Raw genomic sequence first — 23,568 nt, 5'->3', positions numbered from 1 at the left:
GAAGAATATGTATGTTTTACATCATGGGGGGGAGGGGAGGAGGGGAGTGATTTCCTTTATCATTTTTTTAAAGGATTGCTTTGCGATAGTTAAATTCTTTTTCATATGGGGGAAGTTGCAGCGGAATTTCCCGTTTGTTCTAGATGTACATGGAGTTACACTACTTTTACATTAAATATCAGAGGAAGATTTTTATCATTTGAGTGTGGCTGAAGGAAAAAACCATGTAATATATGAAGATCTTTCATGTACGCGAAGAAAAGTAGTTAATGAAACAACTGCTTGGTTTGCTTTGGGGCCGTCCATTAATCACGTGATGTTTTTTTGGCATTTTTTCACCCCCTCCCCCTTGGTGATACATGGTGAGGTTAAAGACTAACCCCTCCTCTACTATATTACGTGTATTTTTAGTACCTACGAAAAATCTTATTATTCTTTTTAAATATTTGTAAAATACAGGTATAAGTATCATCTAATAATGAAAGACTCCAATAATAACTATAAAGACTACAATAATGAAAGGTATGCGAAAAAATATTAACGTAGAGTATTCTCGGACAGACAGGCGGTGAATCAGAGTCGCACACTACAAGCCGCTTTTCAGTTGAGTGTTGCGCGTTTTGTCGAAAAAATAAATACACGTGATATATTACTACAACCCTCCCTCCCCCTATGTGATGTTTTGTGATTTTTTCTGGACTCCCCCCCCCCCTTTCGAGCCTCACGTGATTAATGGACGGCCCCTTTACATAAATCAAGTTGTAATAAATGTACGCATTGTGGCACCATGTATCTTAAAAACATTTTCTTTTTACATATTTCTTTCGACAAAATGGTTCAAACACTTGATAGTTTATAACATTTTTAAACTTTTTAATATACAAAGTTTGAACAAGACAACGTCTGTCGGGTCCTCTAGTTATTATATATTTGTAAAAAATAGTTAAAAATAAACATATTTATAACAAATGCAGTTTATTTAAAACTTGGTTCTCATTAAATGTTATGAAATAAAATCAGTATGTGATTTCTATATTACAATACTCAATAGAAGTTAATCTTAAAATCTTTATATTAAGGTTAATTCTAAAGCAGCCAATAAAATTTAAGTTCAAAACTGAGAGAAGAACAAACAAGGTATACTTTCAAAGCTATTCATACAAAGTTGTATACCGCCACATTTTGTGTAAAACTTAGTTTGTTTGTTTTTTCTCTCAAAGCAATCCTTTTTACATAGCCACTGCAAGTGCATGAAAAAAAACTCTATTCTCAATTACTTAGCCAAAAAAAAAAATATTTTTGTAAAAATATGTTTTATCCTTCATTGATTCAATTGCTCATTATTTTTTCTTAGTCACTCATAGATTTATTTACTAATTAGTTTATTAATTAATTTGTTTGTTAGTTGGTTTATTCATTTGCTTATGTATTTTCTTTTTATTCATTTATTTACTAAAACAACTACTTTCTGAACTAAATTTGAGTTGGATTATTTTAGTGAACTTTTCAATCAATTAAGACATATTTGAGTGATTCACATCTCTATTAGGCACTTTACAGATGCAAGTATGCATTTTTTAATTAAAAAGGCATTGAAATTAAAAAGTGAAGGAACACAAGAATTAACGAAGGAAAGCCCCTTTGATTACACCACTAATAATGTCCCATATACAAGTACAAAGTTGTCTGTGCTTAGTTTAGTAAGGAAATTTAAAATCATAGCTGAAAATTATCAACAAGAAACAAACTATGCATACTAAGTGCAAAACATTGTAAAGATAATTATCTAATTTTACATGGGTTAGCTTAAAATCATGCAAATCCTAACTAATTATGACAGTTTATATATTTTTACATATAAATCTTTACAAACACGTTTCAATAATTCAAAAATTATCTTTTCATTAATAAAGTTAATCTTCGAGATGTTTTTTTGTTGGGATAAAAGATTCTTTCTAGTTTATGTGATATCTTGTTATGTATTAACATTTAGTAATGCGTTTTTTTTTCAGTTTTACAATAACATTTTGTAATTTTCAGCTAATCTTATTCACATGGGCCATTCTGATCTTGAAGTAAGAAATGTTTTTTGCTAGGCTTCTTTCTTTCTTTCTTTCTTTTAAGTATAACAGAAGAACTTTCTCTTTGTTCATTTTTGTTTCTCCTTTGCAGAATCTCCAAACAAATTTACTGGATTTCATTGTAAGTAAACAAATTTAAACACTTTTTCTTTCAAAATTATATGAAGTTTATATTTTAAGGAAGAAATAAATTTACTATTTTCAATAGAATGTTATTACCAGAATTATGGAAAGCTGTCAAAAATATGTTGTAAACAAGCAATCTAATCTGACTCATTGGCATCCAGTGTTAGGGTGGTTTGCACAAAAAATTGACCTTGGGTATGTGATTTACACTGCTTCTTTTTCATTTGACTTCATTTGTAAAATGTTCTTGTATTATGTGATTTCAATATTTCCTTATATTACAAAATGAAAAGCCAATTGATTTATTGTACCTAAAGATTTTTTTTCTTTTAGAATTTACAAAGGTTTTAAGAAATGTAAACATTAGTTGAAAAACTCTAGGTAAAAAACATGAAGTGTGAAACTTACCTTTTTCAGTTCATTAAAATGAAGCATCTAAAAGTGTTTCAACAGCTTTCAAGTCATAATTTTATGTACATTTTTCAAAGCAATTTTTTTGAGTTGTTGAAACAACTATTGTCAGAAATGATTTTTGCTGCAAATGGTTACATAAAGATTGTAAATGTTTCGTGAGAATGTTTCTACAGTGATTTAATTTTACATCTTTGATCGTGTTTCATTGTTAACGCTTTTCAATTTGTTTTTCATTGCATGCAAGATCATCTTAATTGAAATATTTTAATTGTTTTTTACTTTTTCTTCTTGAAGGCTTCACGAATCTTTGTCCTTAGTAAAAAAGCAAATTCAACTTTTGTGGAGTGGACCAATGATTACGGCAATATTTTCCCATTTAGTTGACTCTGTGTTAGCAGCTCCACAACCGTCTAGTCCTACTTCAAATCAGACTGTAACATCTCCTGTCCAAAGTTCTCCTTTTAAAACAAGTTTGTACTCATTTATTTTGACTAAATAAAATAATTTTCTATTGTATCAGCAAAAAAAAAAATATCATTTGAAAGTGCTATAACTAACCTTATTCATCTGCAATTTTCTTAAAATATTTTTTTCCCCAGGCATATTCAAAAAGGCATTAGAGAAAGCCTCATCTAGTCGTTTAGCTACTGTGCGCTACAAGCGGTTGGGTAGTCCAGAAACCACTCTTGTAGCATTAACATGCAATCTGTATGAGACAGCACTTGCAACACTAACTCAAATGAAACTGGACATTCTTACTGGTATGAACTTTGACACAAAAATAACTAAAAATATAAATTAATATTTTAAACTTATTTTAAATGTGTGGATTTTATTTGTTTTCTTCTTCCCTTGCATTTATTTTTCATTGCTGCAACTTAATACAGTTAGTCTCTACTTAATGTAATCACTCTGGAACACAATGATTTTGATAACAATAGCCAATCGTTACCAATAAAAAAAAATAGGAAATTAGGTAAATTTACTAATTTAAGCTGCACATACTGTTTCAAAATAAAGTGAATAAACTCATCTTATATTTATGTACTGTGTATTTCCCTTAAAATATAAAAAATATGCAATATTTTTAGAGAAAACATTAATAATTGTGGATTATCTATACTATATCAAAAGTTCATTTATAAATTGCTCAAAATCAATGTTTTTTTAAATCATCAGAGCTTGGTTGTAATCCACCTTTCAACACTTTTGACGACTTCATCATTTCAGCATTTGTAGGGGGAGTCTCAACATCAAGGCATTCTTCATCTGAGTCATTAGATCCTCATCTATATTATTTCTCTATAACAATCTGGTAAACTACTGATAGTTTTTAATGTCGAAGTTACAGCGGTATTTTAAATAATTTTCTGTTATGACTTGAACTTTATAAGATCTCATATCTAAGGGGTTTTATATCATCTTTATTATTTTCTGGTCAACTTTTTCTTAATCTTGAGTTGACAAAACTGTTTCTGATCCTTTGAATATAAATCCAATGTCTAATTCTACAATTCATAATGTTAAATGACAGTGGCGTAGCTAGACCCGACTTTCGGGGGGGGGGGATTACTTCTTATATATATATATATATATATATATATATATATATATCAGTGTTCGCGCTCAACTATCCGTAACTTGGGTCCCAGGGACCCATTAATGAAATAGATTTGGGTCCTTTGGTGGAAAAAATGAGTCCCTTAAATTTTAAACAGAAAATCTTAGTGCGTAAATGAATATAAAAATATTTATACTTGGGGGGGGGGGGGGGAGGCATGAAATAAAATAAATTGGTTATTTTTGCCCTAATTCTTTTGTGATTTTATCATTGTAAAATTATTTTCAAATAATACACTTGCAAGACTCAGTTATGTGAGAAACTATTTGGTCAGTTACAATGAGATTAACTCAAAATTTACTTTAAAAATGGGTTTTACCATAAAATATAAAACAAGTGCCTCTGATTAATCAAGCAAAAAGCACTCCCTTAACTTTTGTTTTCCTGGAAATTTTTCTTAGTGAAAAAAGCAAACAGACCCCCTCCCCCCTTCCCAATTATCATTGGCAATTACATAATAATAATAATAAATCGCAAGCGAATAAACCCAACGCAAAAATCGCGATCGCAAAAACGAAACATTTTCTCATATGAGTGTGAAAATTGCTCATTTGCAATCTTAAATCAGTATATATGACTTTATTTTCACTTTTTCAAAATATCTGCAAAATGGCGCGATCGATTAATACCCGACTTTTGCAAGTCCAAATAAAAATAACCCATCAGAAAGAGATGAATTATTAGAAAAAGAACAAGGTTAAAGTGCTTTTGTATAAAATTCAAGTATTCATAAGCAATTTAACAATAAAAATGTAAAGTTCCGAACTCTGTGTTTAGCGCGATCTGGAAAATATTCGCCATTTTTTTCTCCCCTCTTTTTATTGGGGATGCAAAATGATGATTTTCAAAAGTAATTCTGGTTACATGAATACCAAATTGCAATATTTTTACTGTACAATTGTCTTGTATTAATCCTGAAGATTGCATTGAAAACCTCTCTCATTTTTAGTCTTCATTTCTGTTTTTAGGAATTTCCTCAAGACAAAAGTTGAGGGAAAGTTTATTCTTGGAATACAGTACAATGGGCTATTTGTGAACTTGCTCCCTGAGCTCTGCCCAGGAGGTCACTGTAAGCTCCAGTCTTATCACTAAAATTCCATTGACTGGTCCACAATTGGGGTGTGTTTGAATAGCTGATAAACAGATAGGGTCATTTTAGTCCCTTTCTGTTGATTCTCCTGGTCATTTTGAAGCTTAAAAGCATTTACTAAATAGATCTTTAGCATTTTCTCCCATTTTTTTTCTGGTTCTTATCTTTTGGGTTTTCTGGGTCCCTGGGACCCGATTTTTCGCGGAAGTTGCGTCCCTTTCCCGCGAATTTGCGTAAAAAACCCGCTATAGCGCGTAAACGCGAACCCTGTATATATATAATCGCTTGGAATTTTTTCCTTTTCTTCTTTTTTTTTCTTTTTCTTCTCTCTTCTTTTTCTCTTTTTTTTGAGACTAACTTTTCGGGGGGGGGGGGGTTGTCCCCAAAACCCCCCCCTTAGCTACGCCCCTGTTAAATGATGTAATGATCACATGAACTGATTATTTTACCGCAGTTGAATAGAGAAAATTTGGACTCAGTGATTTTGCTAACAATAAGCCATTGATAACATAAACTGCCATCACATCAAGCAGAGACTACTATATTTGTGTTTGTCAACAAAAAAGCTTTTTTCTAATAGATGGGGAAATTGATGTTTGCAGCAAAGCACACATGAATATTTAACAAAAACTGTAATGTATTTCGTAGTAGTTTGTACTGCAGTGAAAAATAAGGAAAAATTGTTTAAATCAGAACATTTCTCCTAATGTGTAGAAGAAAGGGGACCAACAGACTGGCATTAACCATCTGAAATTTTTTTTTCTTTTTATAAATATAAGTTAATTTGATAAATATTTTTTTTAATGAATTCACCTTTTCCAAATGCTATTGTATTATTATTATTTATTACTACATGTTTTTGCTGCAAAAAAATTACAATTAGTTATTGTTAATGAACTCACTCAGCATAGCTTCTTTTTTTCAGCATGCTAAAAGTAATTTCAATAAAGAAATAATAATTTTTCTGCTGATTAATGTTAAAAATTTGCTTGTTAGAAATAATTGGCATAGTGGCCGGTTGTCGATTCCTGCAGATTAATTGACGCATCCCTAGCTGAGTGTGTTGAATTGACTAGAGATCCAAATGATTTCCAGTGACCTGACCTCCAAAGTTATTATGTATAAAATTTTAAGTATCCTGTCTGGCATAAATATTAGCGCCAAAACACTATTCCTGAGAAATGTATTGAACACTATCGCTTAAAGTGGTAAAACACATAAATGAAACTATTGCTTCTTTTGCTTGTTGAGTATTACTAATGTAATTTTTTTTTCTTTGTTTTTGTAACCTATGAAGAAAAGTCAAGCTTAAATATATTTCATATATTATACAAATTAGGTCAAGGTGAAAGGCTGATTCATGTCTTTAATGATATTTCTTACATGAATATTATCAATATTAGCACTATGATATTCTTCCAAAGAAGAAGTTACTTTTAGCTTGTGGTAAAATTGAATTTGAACTAGATAAACATAAAAATGTTTTGTTGTTTTGTGTTTAAATCCACTATGCTGAATGGGTCTCTCCCCCCCCCCAGATGTAAGAACATAATGTACTCATATGTGTTTTGTTGTTTTTCATATATCTATGGAGTTTATTATACCCTTTGCTCTCACCTCCTCTCCTGAAATTTTTTTTATTGAAGAACCTGGTACAACTATCTTATGTAATATGTACTGATTTTGTCCTTCTTGATCATTGTGCTACTGAAGTAAAACAGCCACTTCAAGATTGGGGCATGTTTCTCATCCAAGTTGAATGTTTTATTTATTTATTTATTTATTTTTTTTTTTTTTTGAATGTTCTTTATTTGTTATTCTTTTCTGTTAAATTATTTTAGCATGTGTCTTTTAAATTTTTTAATCTTCCTAATTCATCTGCACAAATTGCAGAATTTTGACTTTGAAAAGTATGCATCTTTTTTTTTTTACCTCCTTAAAAGAGAGAAAGAAGAATATTAAAGAGTAATATTCAAAAATTATGAACAAATTACCCTTTACTGTTAATCATGCATTGAATTGAATGTGCAAAATTTTTATTTTAAATATTGTTTATTTTTCTTTTAAACTTTCTTTTCAGGTCTATGCTATCAAGATATGGTGCTGCCTAACCTATGGAAATTTATTAGCAGTCTTGGTCCTGGAAATGGTCTAAAAGCATTTTTAGACCATTTAGCAGTTACAACTAAGACGTGTAGTCCTGAATTTCAAATTTTAGTCCTATTCTGTGATTGTGCTACTCATTTAATTACGTAGGTATTTTTTCCAACAAAATCAGGGTATGAAGCAGAGTTTAACCATTTAATAGTTCATTTTATGTTTACAAAGTCATTGTTATTGACAAAATAAATATTTCTCAAAAGTATTGTTTGGCTCATTCTTACATTAGCTTTTATTATTATTTCTATTAGGGATATTTCTTTTTCTGGTATAATTGTTGATTTCAAATCTGTTTGCCTTTTCTAATATCTTGTTTTCTCAATTTCTTCCCCTTATCTGTATTCCTATCCCTTCATTGACCTGCTTAAAACCAAATAGTAATTGAAACCAGCTTATGAATTACTGGAAAATGCACATAGTGTGTTTAAACACTATTTTCAGTTTGTTTTTATGACCTCTAAATATCATTTTATTAATAATTGCCCAAGGTTTTTTTGTGCTTTTCATAAAGGGAAAGCAGTCAACTATTTAATTGCTTTTTCATCTTGAAATTTAAAGTTTTCTGAATACCCATGCATTAAGATGCTTTTACAAGTTGTTAATGCATAATTTTATGACAACATTTGTGCTTAAAGTTGAACTATGTGTGTTTATTGACCTACAGACAGGCATATGGTGTTATAGTTTCAACTAGGGATACTATATGGCAATAAATTTGGAAAGAGAGAATCTTGCTCACATGACTCTAGGAAAGGGGCTGCCTATAAATGATGTCCCACTCTTTTTCAGCATTTATAACTCCCCTCTCCCCCTTTGTCACTAAGTCACATGCTTCACCTTTCTTTCTTCTCTTCCCTTGTCCCATGTCACGCTCTTTCTCGTAAACATATTTATATTAAAAAATGTAGGATATCATACTACTTATTACCCCCTCCCTTCTGACAATTTCCCAATCCTACCTCCCCCCTCATTGCAAGACATCATTAATGGACAACCACACTTCATGTAGAACAATCGGCAACAGACAGACCACAGATCAGATTCAAAGCATGATCAGTCAACTGACAAAAACTATTTTGAAAGTGTGACTTACACACATAAATTATTTCAAAATTTTCTTCTTAAGAAAACAATAACTTTGAGGGCCATCCGTATCATTTTTTTTTCTAATATATTTTAAGTTATTAATTTACCTGGCTTTTATGTAAGCTCCACGTTCATTTGGGAATTTTTTGATGAACAAATATCGCTCAAAATTTACATCCTACCTTGCTTGTGCTTGCTGCCTGCAAGAATTTCACCTAAAAAATATGAAGGCCGCAGATGTAATCTCTCTCATTGATTTTGAATGCAAATATGCCTATCTATTGTATTTAATATTATTTTGTGTTAAAATTAAAATTAGAGAATTGTAAGGCATCTCATTTTTTCTCCCTGTGCCCTGATTTTTTAAAAAATACTCCACTTGAAATTAAATACTGGCTCCTGATGTAGAGCATTCTTAATGCTGAAAAATAAAACTGCTTTATTTTAGACCCATTTTGATGTGTCTGTGTTAGAAAATGAGAAAACTGTTTCGAAATTTCTTACACCATTTTGAATAACCCTATATCATTATCAGTATCATTTGAAGCATTTTTATTTTTCCGTCAAAAAGAGAAAAAAGACTGAATGAAAAGAAATTTTGAGAAAACTGTGTATGTGATATGTGTTTAAAAAATTTTAACTGGATTTCTTTATTTAATGTATTTTCACTTTTTTCTACTCCTCACCCTCTTTTTTTTATATATAGGATTCTTGATGATGTTGAATTATATGAGCAGCAGAAACCATTTTGCCTTGATGACTTAGTCTCCATATCATCTTTCCTAAATCAACTAGTGTTTAAACTTATATGGAATAATTTAATTGGTATTATTTCTTTACTTTTATCTTATGAACTTTTAAAATGAAAATGAAATTATTGTCTATGGGTTTCAATGCTCATTTGTTACTATAAATTTTAAAACAACAAAAAAAAAATTGTGATTGACTTTTGTTACATACTAATTTAATTCCAGGTGTTCAAAAAAACACTAACTCCACAAAATTTACTGTATTTTCCAGTAAATGATTGAAAATTCACATAATCCAAACTTATAGAATTTCTTTGACATACAAAAGCAGAAAAACTGTTTATTTTATGTCACAATTTCTGCTTATATGATGCAATATACTGAAAAATCATCTGAATGAACTCACATATAAAATCATTATTATATTACCTAAATTTTGGCCTGATTACGATAGTTTGTTAATTAAAATATTTTCTACTGGAATAACTTCATGAAAAAGATATCTAAGTGTTTGATTAAACTTCTTTTAGTCTTGAGATTAAGCAGTTGTACTATTTGACTGAAGTGCAATTTTAGAATTATAAATTATACATATTAAAGAATCCTTTGTATGAAGATTTTTGTTAAATTCGCGACACTATCTCAAATCATCTCAAAGATTCATATGTGAAAAGTATCTCTGGATACCATTAGTATAGTATTACTTGCAAATCTTTTAGTCTTACATTAAAAAAATTATCAGTAGTTAACAATATTTGTCTTTATTCTCAATACCCAAAACATTGCATGTTTTCAATACCTCTCAAAAAAATTCAAAAATTACTTACAGATGTTGGAGCCAAAAGAAAAAGCAATGATTATAAAAAGTAGTTTATTTCTGAATTTTTCTTATTTCTGATAGTTTCATATTAACATGATGTCCTTTTGCAAAATACTTCGCAAATTTAAATGGTTATCTTTTATTTTCATTTCTACTATAATATTAATATTCTCCCAAATACTAAATCTATGTTCACCGCAGCCAAATTCAATCTGACTGGACATTCGATAAAAACTAGTTCATCTAATCAATATTCAGCCAAGCCACTAGCGCATCCAGGATTTCCTCTTGGGGGGGGGGGGGGTATTCATAGCAATCCTTGAATGTATATACATCAATATACCAAGATTGGTAATATATCTTAAAACCAAAAGTACAGGGGTGACAATTACCACCCTCCTGGCTGTATCGCAGAGAGGGTTTTCTTATTCGAGAGAAATATCCAGAAATACAACTGTACGGAAAATGTTAATTTCAACTATTGAAACCATATAATTTTCTTATACATCCCATATTTCTGTATTACTATGTAGTGTAAAACAAATCTATTATGCTACCACAGTTTAAGAAATAATTTTTTTTTAACTATGGAAATCAGTTTATAACCGATTTTTTGCTTCATAAGCGACAATAATAATTAAATGCAATTGACTTTATATAAATATCCAACTCCTGTTTATTTGTATGTAAACAACATTTTTATCTCTGCTCATTAGCAAATTGGTTCCACTGCTTTCTGTCAAAGGCAAACAAATTAACAACAACCCTAATAGAATTACTTCTAAAACGAGAAGTGTAAACAAATTATGATATTCAAGGCAATATTAATTTCAAGTGAAATAAATCATTAGAGTGATATAAATATATGAAAAGATAAAATGGTATAATATAAAAAAAAGTGTTAAATGTAAATGTAAAAAATAAAATAAAAGTGCAAAGGAAAATAGGCAAAATACAAATATGAATTTTTTTTAAATGGACTTTTTGGTCATTGAGATTAAAAATGAACCTTTACGAGGACAAAGGAAACTAGTTGCAAATACCATTCGGTGGTTACAAAGAAATCTGTAATCTGCGTGACTTTTGTGCTAGCTCATTCAGAACTTCATCTTCACTAATATGAATTCGATCATGGATGTAAGTCATTGCTAGTCCATTCAAACGCTCTTCGCAAGTTTTGTTTCTCAAGTACGTTTTCAATAATTTTAAAGAGGAAAACGACCTTTCAGGGGTACATGTAGTGACCGGAATCGTGGCGAAAATGATGAGAAGGGACCTTATTGTATGAAGTAAATCAACGTTGCAGTGTTGCAAAGCTTCAATTGCATTTTTTGGTTTTTTTTCTTTTACAATCTCTTGCCAAAGAATAATTTCCTTGTGTAATCTTGAAGCATCTAGCTCATAAAAGTCTGCTAGTTTCATAAGATCAGAAGTGACTTCATCGTTTATGTCATCATTTATCAAAAACTGGAAGGGTGTTAATTTTCTCTGGTGAGATTCAAATTTCTCATAAAGAGCTTGGATGGTGTTTTCCAGAAAAGGTATGAAAAGAGAGCGTCGAAAGTACTCTTCAATGGTATCTGCTGGGACATTATCTCTCTTCGCCCGCTGCCATACCATCCTTTCTTAGAAATTGGGACATCCAAATCAACGCAAAGCTCACTTGCTTTTTCGAAAACATGAGAAAATGTTTCCTCAGCATTACTTCTTATATTCTCAAGCTTCCTCTTGACGATCATGGCTGATTTTATTGCAGTTGAAAGATTCAGATTTTCTTTCTGCAAATATAAGCTGAGTGGCAAGGTCAGAGAAAATACGTGATCAATCACAAAAAGGCTCACCAAGAAATCACATTTTAGTATTGCACTCTGGAGAAGCTGGGCTTCAGTGGCTGTTTTCGTGTCAAGCCACGTTTTTATTTGTTCCAAAGCTAAAAGCAGAGGGTGTAGAAGCTCAATAAAGCTTGTTACCGCGCAATGGTGTTCAATCCAACGAGTGGGACAGATTCTCTTCAATTCTTCTTTTTTTGTTCTGTCCGTTTCGATTGCTTGAATCTCTACTGTCAAAGCTGCCTGCCGCTTCGGGGTGTTAAAAAAATTATGCACTCGCTCAATGACACCAATGCAATGCCTTATTAATGGAACAGAGCATCCGTCAGATATGCAAAGATTTAAGCAATGCGAGCTACAATGTACATACAGAGCTCGTGGGTACGTCTCTTGTATGAGTGCTTGAGCTCCTTTTATGTCTCCACTCATAGCCCTTGCACCATCACAGGGTTCGTACGCTCCGGGAATTCCGGGAAAACCGGGAATTGTCAGGGAAAATGACACTGTCAAAAATGTCAGGGAAAAGTCAGGGAGTTTTCAAATTTTGTCCTCCAAAAATTTTTTTTTCCATTTTTTTTCCCCAAGGAATTAACTACCATGAGATCTAGTCTTCGTTTTTATTGTGATTTCACGAAAAAAATTGTAAATTTTTATCTAAACCGACGTTTGCACTTAAAAACTGCGATCGAGAAGTGAACGTTTTTTTTTTTTTTTTTTTTTTTTCACAACGAAAAATGCGCCAAAAGAGCGAAGATTTTCTTGCATGGAGTCAGTGAGGGGAACGCATTTCTTTCTACTGCCTAAAGTTTTAGATGGGTTGCCACTACGTTCTATTCGGTTCAGGGTTCGTACGCTCCGGGAAAACTTGGAATTATCATGGAAAATGACATAGTCAAAAATGTCAGGGAATTTTCTAAATGTGTCCCCAAAATTTTTCTTTTCCCAATTTTTTCCCAGGGAATTTGGTTTTATGAGATCTAATCTTCATTTTTATCGATGTATTTTAAAAAAATTGTAACAATTTTAAAGCAATGAAAAAAGTGGCGACCCAAAAAATCTTCAGCAGCCGCCATTTTGGGCTCTCAGTAGTTCCCAAGGGAAAAAAAATCAGGTGAACAGCAATTATGTACAAACTCAAAAGGAGAGAAGACAATTTACTGCTTCGGAAGCACAACCTGTAGATGGGAAGATCGATCGGGAAAAGTAGTTTTTTTTTTTTTTTTTTGATCGGAAAATCATTTCAGCTACGTGTGAAACGCAGTCGCCATCTTTGGTCATTCACAAGATGGATGTAGATACGATCCTAAAATGCCTAAGTTTCTAAAAACAAAGCAGAATTGGATGTTTTCTTTAATTGAAAACTGATGAAAATAACAAAAAATGGTCTACAAATTGTTTTTCTATTGTTATTTAAAATAATTTTCTTGAGAAATAAAAAATTTTGTTCTTAAAACTTAATCTTATCCTCACTGCCTCGGACGCAAATGTGATAAAAACTTTTCAATGAATTGTAGTTTCATGAAGATTAATTATTTTTTAATTGTCTTCATGCGACAAATTAAAAACGTTATTTCTTATTTTTGGGTATAGCCGCCATATTTGGTCATTCCCAAGATGGAAGTACACAAGACTTTTTAAGTGCCTAAGTTCCCGAAAACGGCATTGGATGTTAATTGCAATGCAAACTATTGAAAACAACACAAATTGTGCCTTTTTTTCGGATAATTTGTAATTATTTTCTGGAAAAATGCAAAATTTAATCTTTATAACATTTTTTTGTTTTAATTGATTTAGACTCTTATGTGCTAAATACTGACTATTTTGCTTTTATTGTATCCTTTTAAGGATTATTAATTATTTATTACTACTTTTATACTGCAAATCCAAAAATCTACATATTATTTTAAATTTTTCACTTTGTCGCCATATTTGATCGTTTGCACAATGGAAATAGACTTAAACTTCCAGAAACAGAATTGGATGTTTATATCAATGAGTAACATTGAAAATAACATTAAAATGTGCAAAAAGTTGTGAATTTTTGAAAATTAACTAATACTTTCTGGAAAAGAAAATTTGAAATTTTAATGTAAGCGTCCTTTAATATGTGAAAAAAAAAAGATTATTGGCATTGGCCTATGATCGGCGGATGTTGATTTTTGTTACTATGCATTACATGGTATGCCAATTGATGCAACAAGTTAACCATATTTATACTAAAATTTAGCTTTGCATTTTGCTCAATATGTTTTGTGTAACCTACTTATAAGAAAATAAAAAGTATTGTAAACCAAAAGCGGATGCTAAAAGTTTGCTGCAGGACTACAGCAAAACGCTATAATATTACGCGTGACATCAAAAAAAACCCTAAAATAAGTTGAAAGTACTCTGTTTTCAACAAATAGTAAACAAATTAAAACAATTTTGAACAAAATGTTTAAAAAAAACTTAAAATTTTGACAGAGAAAACAAAGGAAAAAAATCTAAGTTTTTTTTTTTTAATCTAAGGGGAGAAGTTTCAGTTCTTCTGCATTGCTACTTTAAACAATTTTAATTATTTTGAAAATATTACTATTTAAACTTAAATTTTTAATGAAGCGAGTAACCTGGAATTTTCTAAAAAACAACCTGGAAAACCTGGAAAAGTCAGGGAACTTTTTTTAACCAAAAGTGTATGAACCCTGCATCATAACCTTGACCAACTATACATTGGGGCTGGAGATTCAGGTCATTTATGGTTTTGATTATTGTTTCAGCTAGTCCCTTTCCTGTAGCATCAGTGATTGGGATAAACTGCAAGAATTCTTCGTGCACTTTACCCTCCTCGATAAATCTGACGCAGAAAGTCATTTGCTTAATTGTGCTGACATCAGTCGTTTCGTCAACGAGAATCGAAAACCACTGAGCCTTTTTTACTTGCTCAACGAGCTTCCTGATGATAATGTTGTTGAACGATGCTATGATTTCATTCTGAATCTGCCAGCTTCTATATGTGGCATTAGCTCCTGCTGTTTCTAAATGGTTCTTCAAGAGAGTATCTCCAGATTCAACACGAAATCTCTGAAGAGCCATGAAGTTCCCCTCTTTTTTCGATTTTTCGTTCTCCAAACAGGCTCCAGAATCTCTGTGACCTTGAAATGCCAATCCTCTTCTGGCAAGAAAAAGTGCTGTTGATATTATGGGTTTCAGCTGCTCCCTGTTGTTCTTGATTTGAGCTAACTTACCCACATCTAAAGCCTTTTCAATGCTAGGAACTTTTTCCGTGTATGTGGCTAAGAATTCACCCGCTCTTTGAAGACAATCAGAGTGGTATTTTGCCTTTTCATGTTCCCGGAAAACTTCTTAAGCGTCTTTCCAGTTACTGAATCGCTGTCTCACTAGTTTTCCTGGGCACGAACGCTGTTTCCCAACCGTAGTGCTAAATAAGAAGCAAAATTTACAGAATGCTCCGTCTTCGGATGGCGAGTATACAAGCCAGTCCCTCTCACCAAGCCATTTCAAAACAAATCTCAAATTTCTTGGTCCAGATAAGGGAAATTTAAAGCTCAAATCTGGTTTCCAAGGGCTCAAAAGAAGTTCCTTCCTTGTGTTATCATTAATCTGAAAAAAAAAAAAAAAAAAAAAAAAAAAAAAGTTCCTGAAATATAAATACTTTCCAAAAACATACACATACAGTATCAACAAGCTTCGTAATTTACCTGTTTTTCCATATACAAGCCAATGTCGGAACTATACGTCATTGATCAGTTCGGGCTACGTAAATCTGGTGACACTTCATTTTCCTCAAGTTTTCTTTTTTTCATTACCGAAATGAGTGGAGTCGGTTCCTCTTTTCTCTCTCCTTCCTCATTACCTGTGAAAAGAAATACTAGCTTAAATATTCATTTGAAATTAGTTTAACAAATAACAAAAAAGGATTTGACTTATGAGAAACGAATATGGGCTAAGAGTATTTCAGTCAATAGAAAAATATCAAAAATTACTAGAACAGAACAAGAATTAAAGAAAAAAAAACTTTTCGCTTATGCCTATCACTTTATTATTTTCTTTTCTTTATTGCATAACAGTTTTAAAAAGTAAAACTTACCTGAAGTAGTTGAAGTTGAGCTTGTACAAGATGTAGGAGCAAGCTGGCCGAAGAATCGTCTAATATCCATCAAAGTAGCGAAATTGCGCAAGAACTCATGACGAACCACAATGGCAGTTTTCTTGCTGAGGCCTCTCAGAGCAACCAATTAAAAAAAAACTTTATCTGCTATTCAAAGCTATACTTTTGATTGCGGAAAACTAACTGGGAAGTAAAAGGTCTTGCAAACGGTTGCAGGTTAATCTGAGCTCTTTGAGCCTCAAGGACAAAAACTTTCAATGAACCAGGAATCTCAGTCACATGTCCGAGTTTCAAATTTTGTGCTTACCTCCCTCCTGTTCCTTTGTCCTCTCTTATTGGTGTATAGCTGAGACGACACTCCCGGGACACGACCCTATAATACTGACAATGTAAATATCTATAGTCCTGCTCCAAGGATTTCCGGGGGTATTGGCTGTGAGAAGCTAATCCTGTGTGAGTAATGTCAAAGACGTTTCCTACCCTTTTCTTCAGATTCGTCAAGTATTGACACCTATTCTATCTTTCCCGTGAGGTGCAAATTCCTGGAAGCGAAACTGCAGTGCGCATTCCTTTCCAACTGCCCTTCACATCACCTGTCGTTTTCTAATCTTTTGTACACCTAGTGTTTCGATCTGGTTTTAAGCTCTGCAGTGTACACAAGAATATATCTTATTTAAGTGTATTAATTTCGTGCATTCATTTTTTTTTTGATAGTTGAACCTTTATAAGGACCTTAGTAAGAAAAAAAATCATAACCCTCTGGGGGGGGGGTTCACCCCTAAACCCCCCCCCCCTCGCTGCGCCCCTGAGCCAAGCTAAACATTATGCCTTAGTGCTCATTAAGCCAAATACCAGATAGTGGCTGAATATTGGTTACATTCATTGTCTGAACAGTCCCCAATTTATCTTGCATAAAAAATTGTCTTTCTTGAAAATAAAATGATAAAATGCTTTTTAAAAAAATAAACTCTTTTTCAGACTCTAAGGCTGTCAAAAGCAATGCATTGTTAACTTCTGCCCATACATTATTAATGCTCCTCTATAAAAGAGATTGCAGACACTCTTATACTCCACCAGATCACTGGCTGATTAAGTAAGTAATTCCAACAGTTTTTTTTTTAAATATTATTAAAATTAGTAATTTCAGTACTTTAAAAAGTCACATGATTAAGAACTGAAGCTTTTGTTGAACCTAGTTTTCTTTTAATCAAAAAGATGCTGTCTCAGTGACCCTTCTTTTCTTGATTAGATTTAACCTTCAGTTATGAGGTGTGATCAGAAAAATAGAATGAATAATTTTTTATTAGAAAAAGTAATAAGATTACATAAAATTTGATTTTTTCTCCTTCAAAGTAGTGTGTTCAGTGAGCAATACACTTATCCAAACGTTTTCTCTATGATTAGAAGCATTTCTGGAAGGCATCTTTTGAAACGGCTTTTGGCTGCTCTGTCCTGGCCCTCTCAATGTCAACGATGGTGTCAAAACATTTTCCTCTAAGCGCAGTTTTAATTTTTGGGAAGAGCCAGAAGTCGTGTGGTGCTAAATCTGACGAGTAAAGTGGATGTGGAGCGACAGGAAAGTTTTTTCAGCTAAAAACTTGCGAAACACCATCTTCCTTCGGTTCATCACTCAAAAGGCTGGGAACAAATTTTGTCCTCATTCGTCTCTTTTACAACTCGTATGTTAAAATGCTTTAAATGGAATTGTATGAGATATTAATGTCTTCCGATACCTTTTAAACAATTATTCGTCTGTTTCAACGAATCACTGATTCCATTTTTTGCACATTTTCTTCTGTTTTTGAGGTTACTGGGGGTCCCGAACGCTGCTCGTCTACAACAGTCTCATTTTCGTTTTTAAATTGGTCATACCACTTGTGCACAGTCTTCAGAGTTACCACATTATTGCCGTGCAACAATTTTAACATTTCATGAGCTCTAAAAACAAAATTTAATGCTAATGCGTTGTTCGAAATCCATGTTGCGCGACAGGCAGAATAAATTCAACCTCACTCTAATGACTCTGACAACTGACTGACAACTTCGACCGTGTTACAAATTGTCCCTGCTAGTCTCAGATGATCACCCTACTGGAAAAATCACAGCATATAGATGTAGGTTCAGCAGTTGCTGCTTTAAAAATTCATTCACCGTACTTTTTGATCACACCTCCGTATTCTCAGAACTTTATTGCCTCCAACTAAGAAAAAGGAATTTAGCTTAATTTTGACTTACTAATTATTTTTCTTTTTTTTTTTTAAATTTTTTATTCCAATATGCTATTATTCTATCCTTTACGTAACCTATCTAAATTTTATTTATGTATGTGTAATTCATCATTTTTATTTGTAAGATTTTATTATTGAAGCATAAAACTGCAAGAATATGACAGACTGTGTTAAAAGTCTACTAAAAATTCATCCTTTATCAAAGCATAAAGATGTGATTTTTGTTGTAAAAATTACCTGACTAAAGCTTTACAGGTTGTAATTAAGTTTGATCATAATTTTATCATTGATCTTTTATTATATTTATTTATTTACTAGCATTCTCACTCAATGAAAGTAATTCAAAAACCCAGTTGTTTTAGTAATTTTTTGAATAAAAGCAAAATAGTGACTTGTTTATTTTTTGCTGATTATTTTTTAAGTTAGATGAAGTATTAAGGAAGTTATAGCACAGCCACAAAAAGCAACTTTGAGAAATAATATATATGCAATTTACCTTCTTAAACATTTTTTCTAATTTCAATGCAACAACAAAACTGGTTTTGAATCCTGCCCTCAATGAGTTAAAGTCATATACTCACGAAAATTCGAATCAAAATTCAGCTGGTGACGATGAGTCATTCAAATGCTACATTTTCTGGCCTATGGAAAGATCCATGCGATGGCCTTAGAGTAATTAGCAATATGCTGTTACCAATTGATCTAGCCAACTTCTATCTTGGGAGCACTATACACTAAAGAAATACGTAATAAAGCAATAAAATAAATTGAAATTGATGCCCCTATTTTGTTGAAATAGTTTTAAAAAGTTATACTGCAATTTACTATGATAAAATTGTCTTGTTTCCTGATTTTAACAACAACAGAACTGTGGCTCAGAATCCTGCTATGAGTTTAGATTTTATACACCCAAACTTGTTTTTATGCGGTGGGTAGGGACCGCATTAAAAAAAATAGTTCAAAACTTCACGAGTAGCTTTAAAAAGTTTTTTTTGCAACACAGTTTAAAAATATTTTTTATGTTATAGATAAGGACCACATAAAAAAAGTCTGACATAGAAAATAACCCAAAAACTTACAAAATTGTAATATTTAAATGAACTCAAAATAATCCAAGTGATAATTTTTGCCGAGTGGTCGGACAAAACTTCCCAAATAAGGAAATTTTTGGGAGGTCAAAGTGACTTCCCATCAGGGTGCCTATGTCGTCACTTGGGAGATAGTACCTGGCACTCATTTTAAAAATAATTTTGTCAATTGGATCCCTATCTGATTGAAATTTTAATATACCGCACAAAAAAAATTTGAACAAAAAAATTACATTGAAAAAAAGACCTTGTAAAAACAGGTTTGAGTATATTTATTGAAATTTGGATCAGAATTTTTCTAAAGAGAATAAATCAATTAAAAGATATTTTCCGGCCATTGGGGATTCAATCAAGGCCGTTGGGGAGGTCAAAGTGACTTCCCATCGGGGTCAGCGCCTGATTACTGAATAGGCCAACTAGGCCTCGGCCTAGGGTCCCCGCTCTTTCGGGGCCCCCCAAATGGCTAAAACTGTTTTATCTAACGAAAAAAACGGTAATGTTTGATTACAAGGGCCCCTGAAAAAGGGTTTGGCCTAAGGCACCTCGACGTCTTAATCGGGCCCTGATCGGGGTGCCTATGTCGTCACTTGGGAGATACTACCTGGCACTCATTTTAAAAATAATTTTGTCAATTGGATCCCTATCTGATTGAAATTTTAATATACCACACAAAAAAAATTTGCACAAAAAAATTGCATTAAAAAAATACCGCGTAAAAACAGGTTTGGGTGTATTTATTGAAATTTGGATCAGAATTCTTCTAAAAAGATTAAATCAATAAAAAGATATTTTCCAGCCTTTGGGGATTCGATTACACAACCTTCACATTATTAGCATGACGCTCTAACCAATTGTGCACTGCTGGGTCTTCGTTTCAAGATGCTGTGCATTGAACTAATGCATAATAAAAAAATAGAATAAATGAAGAAACAACTAAATTGTAAATTATCTCTATTTTTTGCCAAAAGTGGTTTAAAAAAAAACTTTAAAATAATGCCTTATGAAGTTTGATAAAGTATTGAGGGAGTTATGGGGTGTTGTTGAGAAATAATGGATATGATGATTTATTTTTATTTTATTTAACTTTTTTATTTTTTGTTCTGTTATTTATTTATTTACTTATTTTTACAAATTTCATTACTGTAAATTATAATACAACTTTCAATTGCTTTTCCTAGATGTTTCTTAAAAATCACGTAAAAATTTGTCAAGCATTCAATATCTCCTTTACTTTTTTTTTATTTTTTATTTTTTACTTTAGAGAAATTCGAGTCAGTTCTTTTATGAGTGATCTAGAAAGAGGGAAAAAAACAGCACAAGTTCTTATGCAGAAAGTTCCTCACATCATTCCTCATAAAGAGGTAAATGTTTGGATTAAATTAAAGGATGTCTTATTTGTTCATTTGACTGCACTTTCCATAAAAGGAAGCTTTAATTTCAAAGTGTAGTAAATATATACTAATTTAAAAGCAGAAATCATTGAATTTTATTCAATTTGTGACCATTACATTAAATTTTCGCATTTTTATGTATTTATTTAATTTTATTCATCAGTTTTAATGTCACTAATTATTTTATCAGAAACATCTCTGCTTGACTAATATTTTTTTTGCTGAAAAGTTAACTCTTTCATATGAAGTTGGTTATTTTATCATTAAAGGTATTTTATTTTCATTGTATTCTTAAGTTATGTATAAGTTTAAACAAATTTTCTATAAAACGTATTTAGAATAATGTCAGCAGCGGTGTTTTAGCAGTGCATATGATTTCTTCAGGCTATGATTAAATTTGTTTGATTTTTTAAAAATTAATTCTTAATTGAATGAGTTGTAACCTAAATATGTCTTGGTCATTTTCCTTTTTATGTGTGAAGAAATGTTAGATTCTGTTTAAAAATTTAAATAAAACTTAAATTTTGTTTAAGTTGTATCAGTTTAATAGTTTTTTTTTTTTTTTTCAGAGGGTTGTTTTGTTTAGAAAATATGTTAATAATGAGAAAGAAATTCTTGGTTTGACTGAATCAGCTTGTGCATCTCCTCAAAGCACCCTTATTACAGTTCATAGATCCAGAATAGTTGAGGTAAAGAGATTCTTTTGTTAATGATTTTGATATGAAAATGTGTATTGATCTTGCTTATTAGTATTGGTACTGATGTATATGTATGCTGTTGCAGTCTTAGTCTCAAACTATTTTCAAAACTCTAAATATTATTGTTTGACTGATGTTTGATGTTTGACTGATGTTTTTCCTAAAGCATTAACTCATTTTGTTAAAATAAAAAATAGACCAATTATAGCTTTTAGGCTGTTCAATAGGAAGGAGTGAAAAAATTAAAATTGAGAAATATGTAAAGCCTATATGTGGAAAAGTTGCCTGTTACGAAGCCTATTTATCATTCAAAATTTCAGCTAAATCAAATAGCATATTTAGCTGCCCATTTGACTTTAAATTTTAAGTAATTAGCCTGATTTTTCACCGAACTGGCGAAAATGGAATGATAAGATATAATTACCTCTCATTTGAAATTTTGAATATTTTAAATGAAACTCTTGATGAATGTATAGTTAGTGGAATTACCTAGATGATTGCAAAATTTCTTTCAAATGTGTATTCAGTGCTCTAATCGGACATGCTTTACCAGCGCACTTTCTTGTTGCGTTCACTGGTATCAACTGCGTTCTTTGTTCTAGTTAGTTGTCGCTCTCTTTTAAAGAAATTCATTTAGTTTGAATTATTTCAAACCGTTAAAATTATTACTTTAAATATAAATGAAGATGCTGTTTTTACATATAAACAACTTGAAAGTAGAAAAGCACAATTATAAATAAAGGTTTTTCTTCAGCATCGTAAATGAAAATTAAACTTCCAAATGTAGCATAGGATGATGACTCTGGTAGATCAGCATCAATTATTATCAATGTTACTTTAAAAGATGTATGAGTTTAGTAAGATTTTATCTTTAGTAATTAGTATGCTGTTCACTTTCAGTCTCCTTATACGAAGAAAAATATTTTTTCATTGTAAAGGCTCAAAGAAAGGCTTCATCTAGGCTAGTAAGAGGACTTTTATATTTAGATAGTGCTGTCAGACTTAAAAGCATTAATATGTATAGCCTGGGGCAAAGGAGAGTCGGATAGCACATGATTCAGTTGCTTAAATTTATTAATATGAAAGATGTTAAATGGGTTTTAATTTTTTGCATGGGAAGCCCAGCAAGGGGTCATTGTTTTAAGCTACTCAAATCTCAAGCTAATTTGGAAATTAGGAAAAATTATTACTTTAGTAGGGTTTTGGGCTTTGGAACAGTTTACCGGAAGCGGCTGCAGTGAGTAAGGGGGTCGATAGCTTTTAGAGGGTCATTGATCTTCATTAAGGACTAACTGACCTAGGACCAGCCAAGCTGGGTCCAGAGCCTGTTCTGATGGTCACATTTGTATTTTAATAATTGTTAAAGAAAATTCTTCCAAAGAAGTTGATCGTCGCAAAATCATAAGGAAAAGAAGAAAAATACCCATTGATATGAAAATAAAAATGAGGAATAATACTTTTCATAAGAGTCTGCTGTACTTTGACGGACAAAAGGGCAATATTTTGATTCAAACTAAGGAATAAAAAAATAAAGCTAGAAAGACAAAAGAAGACCAAGTTGTTTTACTCTTGTAACTTAAATCAAAGTACGATATCCTTGTAACTCCTATGTCTGGTAGCTCTCATAACACTTAAATACACATATTAACTTTTTAAAAGAAAATTATTGATATTTCTAAGTAATGCGCTGTATGTTAAGTGCAAAAAAGTGGAGTCCTGAGGAAAATGGAGATTTCTATTGGATGTTCTTTGCAATGGTTCATTTATGAATTTCATACAAATGAATTACAAGTAAGCCATTTACTGAAACATTTGAATAGAAATAACCCCTGGGCCAAAGGGTATGTTTTAGAGATGGGGAAAGAACTTGAGTCCTTTGAAGATATGGCAGTAGTAAACTTTCAAAAAGTGGATGTATCTTTGGCAGATGTTGCCCCTGATAAACTTAGAACAAATCAATGGTGTATCCACAAAATGTGGAATGGAATTTCAAACGAAAATATTTCATTCTGCTTGTTAGGAAAGAATACAGAAATTGTAGAAGGTTCGACAACAAATAGAACTTTTCAGTTTTGAGAA

General features: G+C 31.7%; 1 protein-coding gene across 1 annotated transcript in view; it reads left to right on the top strand.

The window, feature by feature from the left end:
• LOC129222522 (ubiquitin-protein ligase E3B-like) overlaps positions 1–23,568 on the top strand; it is a 73,008-nt gene that overhangs the window by 29,299 nt on the left and 20,141 nt on the right. The window contains exons 10-19 of the mRNA XM_054857034.1: positions 2,041–2,075; positions 2,173–2,202; positions 2,290–2,402; positions 2,916–3,091; positions 3,221–3,382; positions 7,413–7,584; positions 9,285–9,403; positions 17,063–17,177; positions 20,662–20,761; positions 21,361–21,480. Of these exons, the coding sequence (XP_054713009.1) occupies positions 2,041–2,075; positions 2,173–2,202; positions 2,290–2,402; positions 2,916–3,091; positions 3,221–3,382; positions 7,413–7,584; positions 9,285–9,403; positions 17,063–17,177; positions 20,662–20,761; positions 21,361–21,480 (1,142 nt within the window). The remainder of the gene's footprint in view (positions 1–2,040; positions 2,076–2,172; positions 2,203–2,289; positions 2,403–2,915; positions 3,092–3,220; positions 3,383–7,412; positions 7,585–9,284; positions 9,404–17,062; positions 17,178–20,661; positions 20,762–21,360; positions 21,481–23,568) is intronic.

Source organism: Uloborus diversus, chromosome 5 (genome assembly GCF_026930045.1).
Source record: "Uloborus diversus isolate 005 chromosome 5, Udiv.v.3.1, whole genome shotgun sequence".
Classification (NCBI taxonomy): Eukaryota; Metazoa; Arthropoda; class Arachnida; order Araneae; family Uloboridae; genus Uloborus; species Uloborus diversus.
Note: the sequence above shows the minus strand (reverse complement) of the source record. Positions and strands in the feature narration are given on the sequence as shown.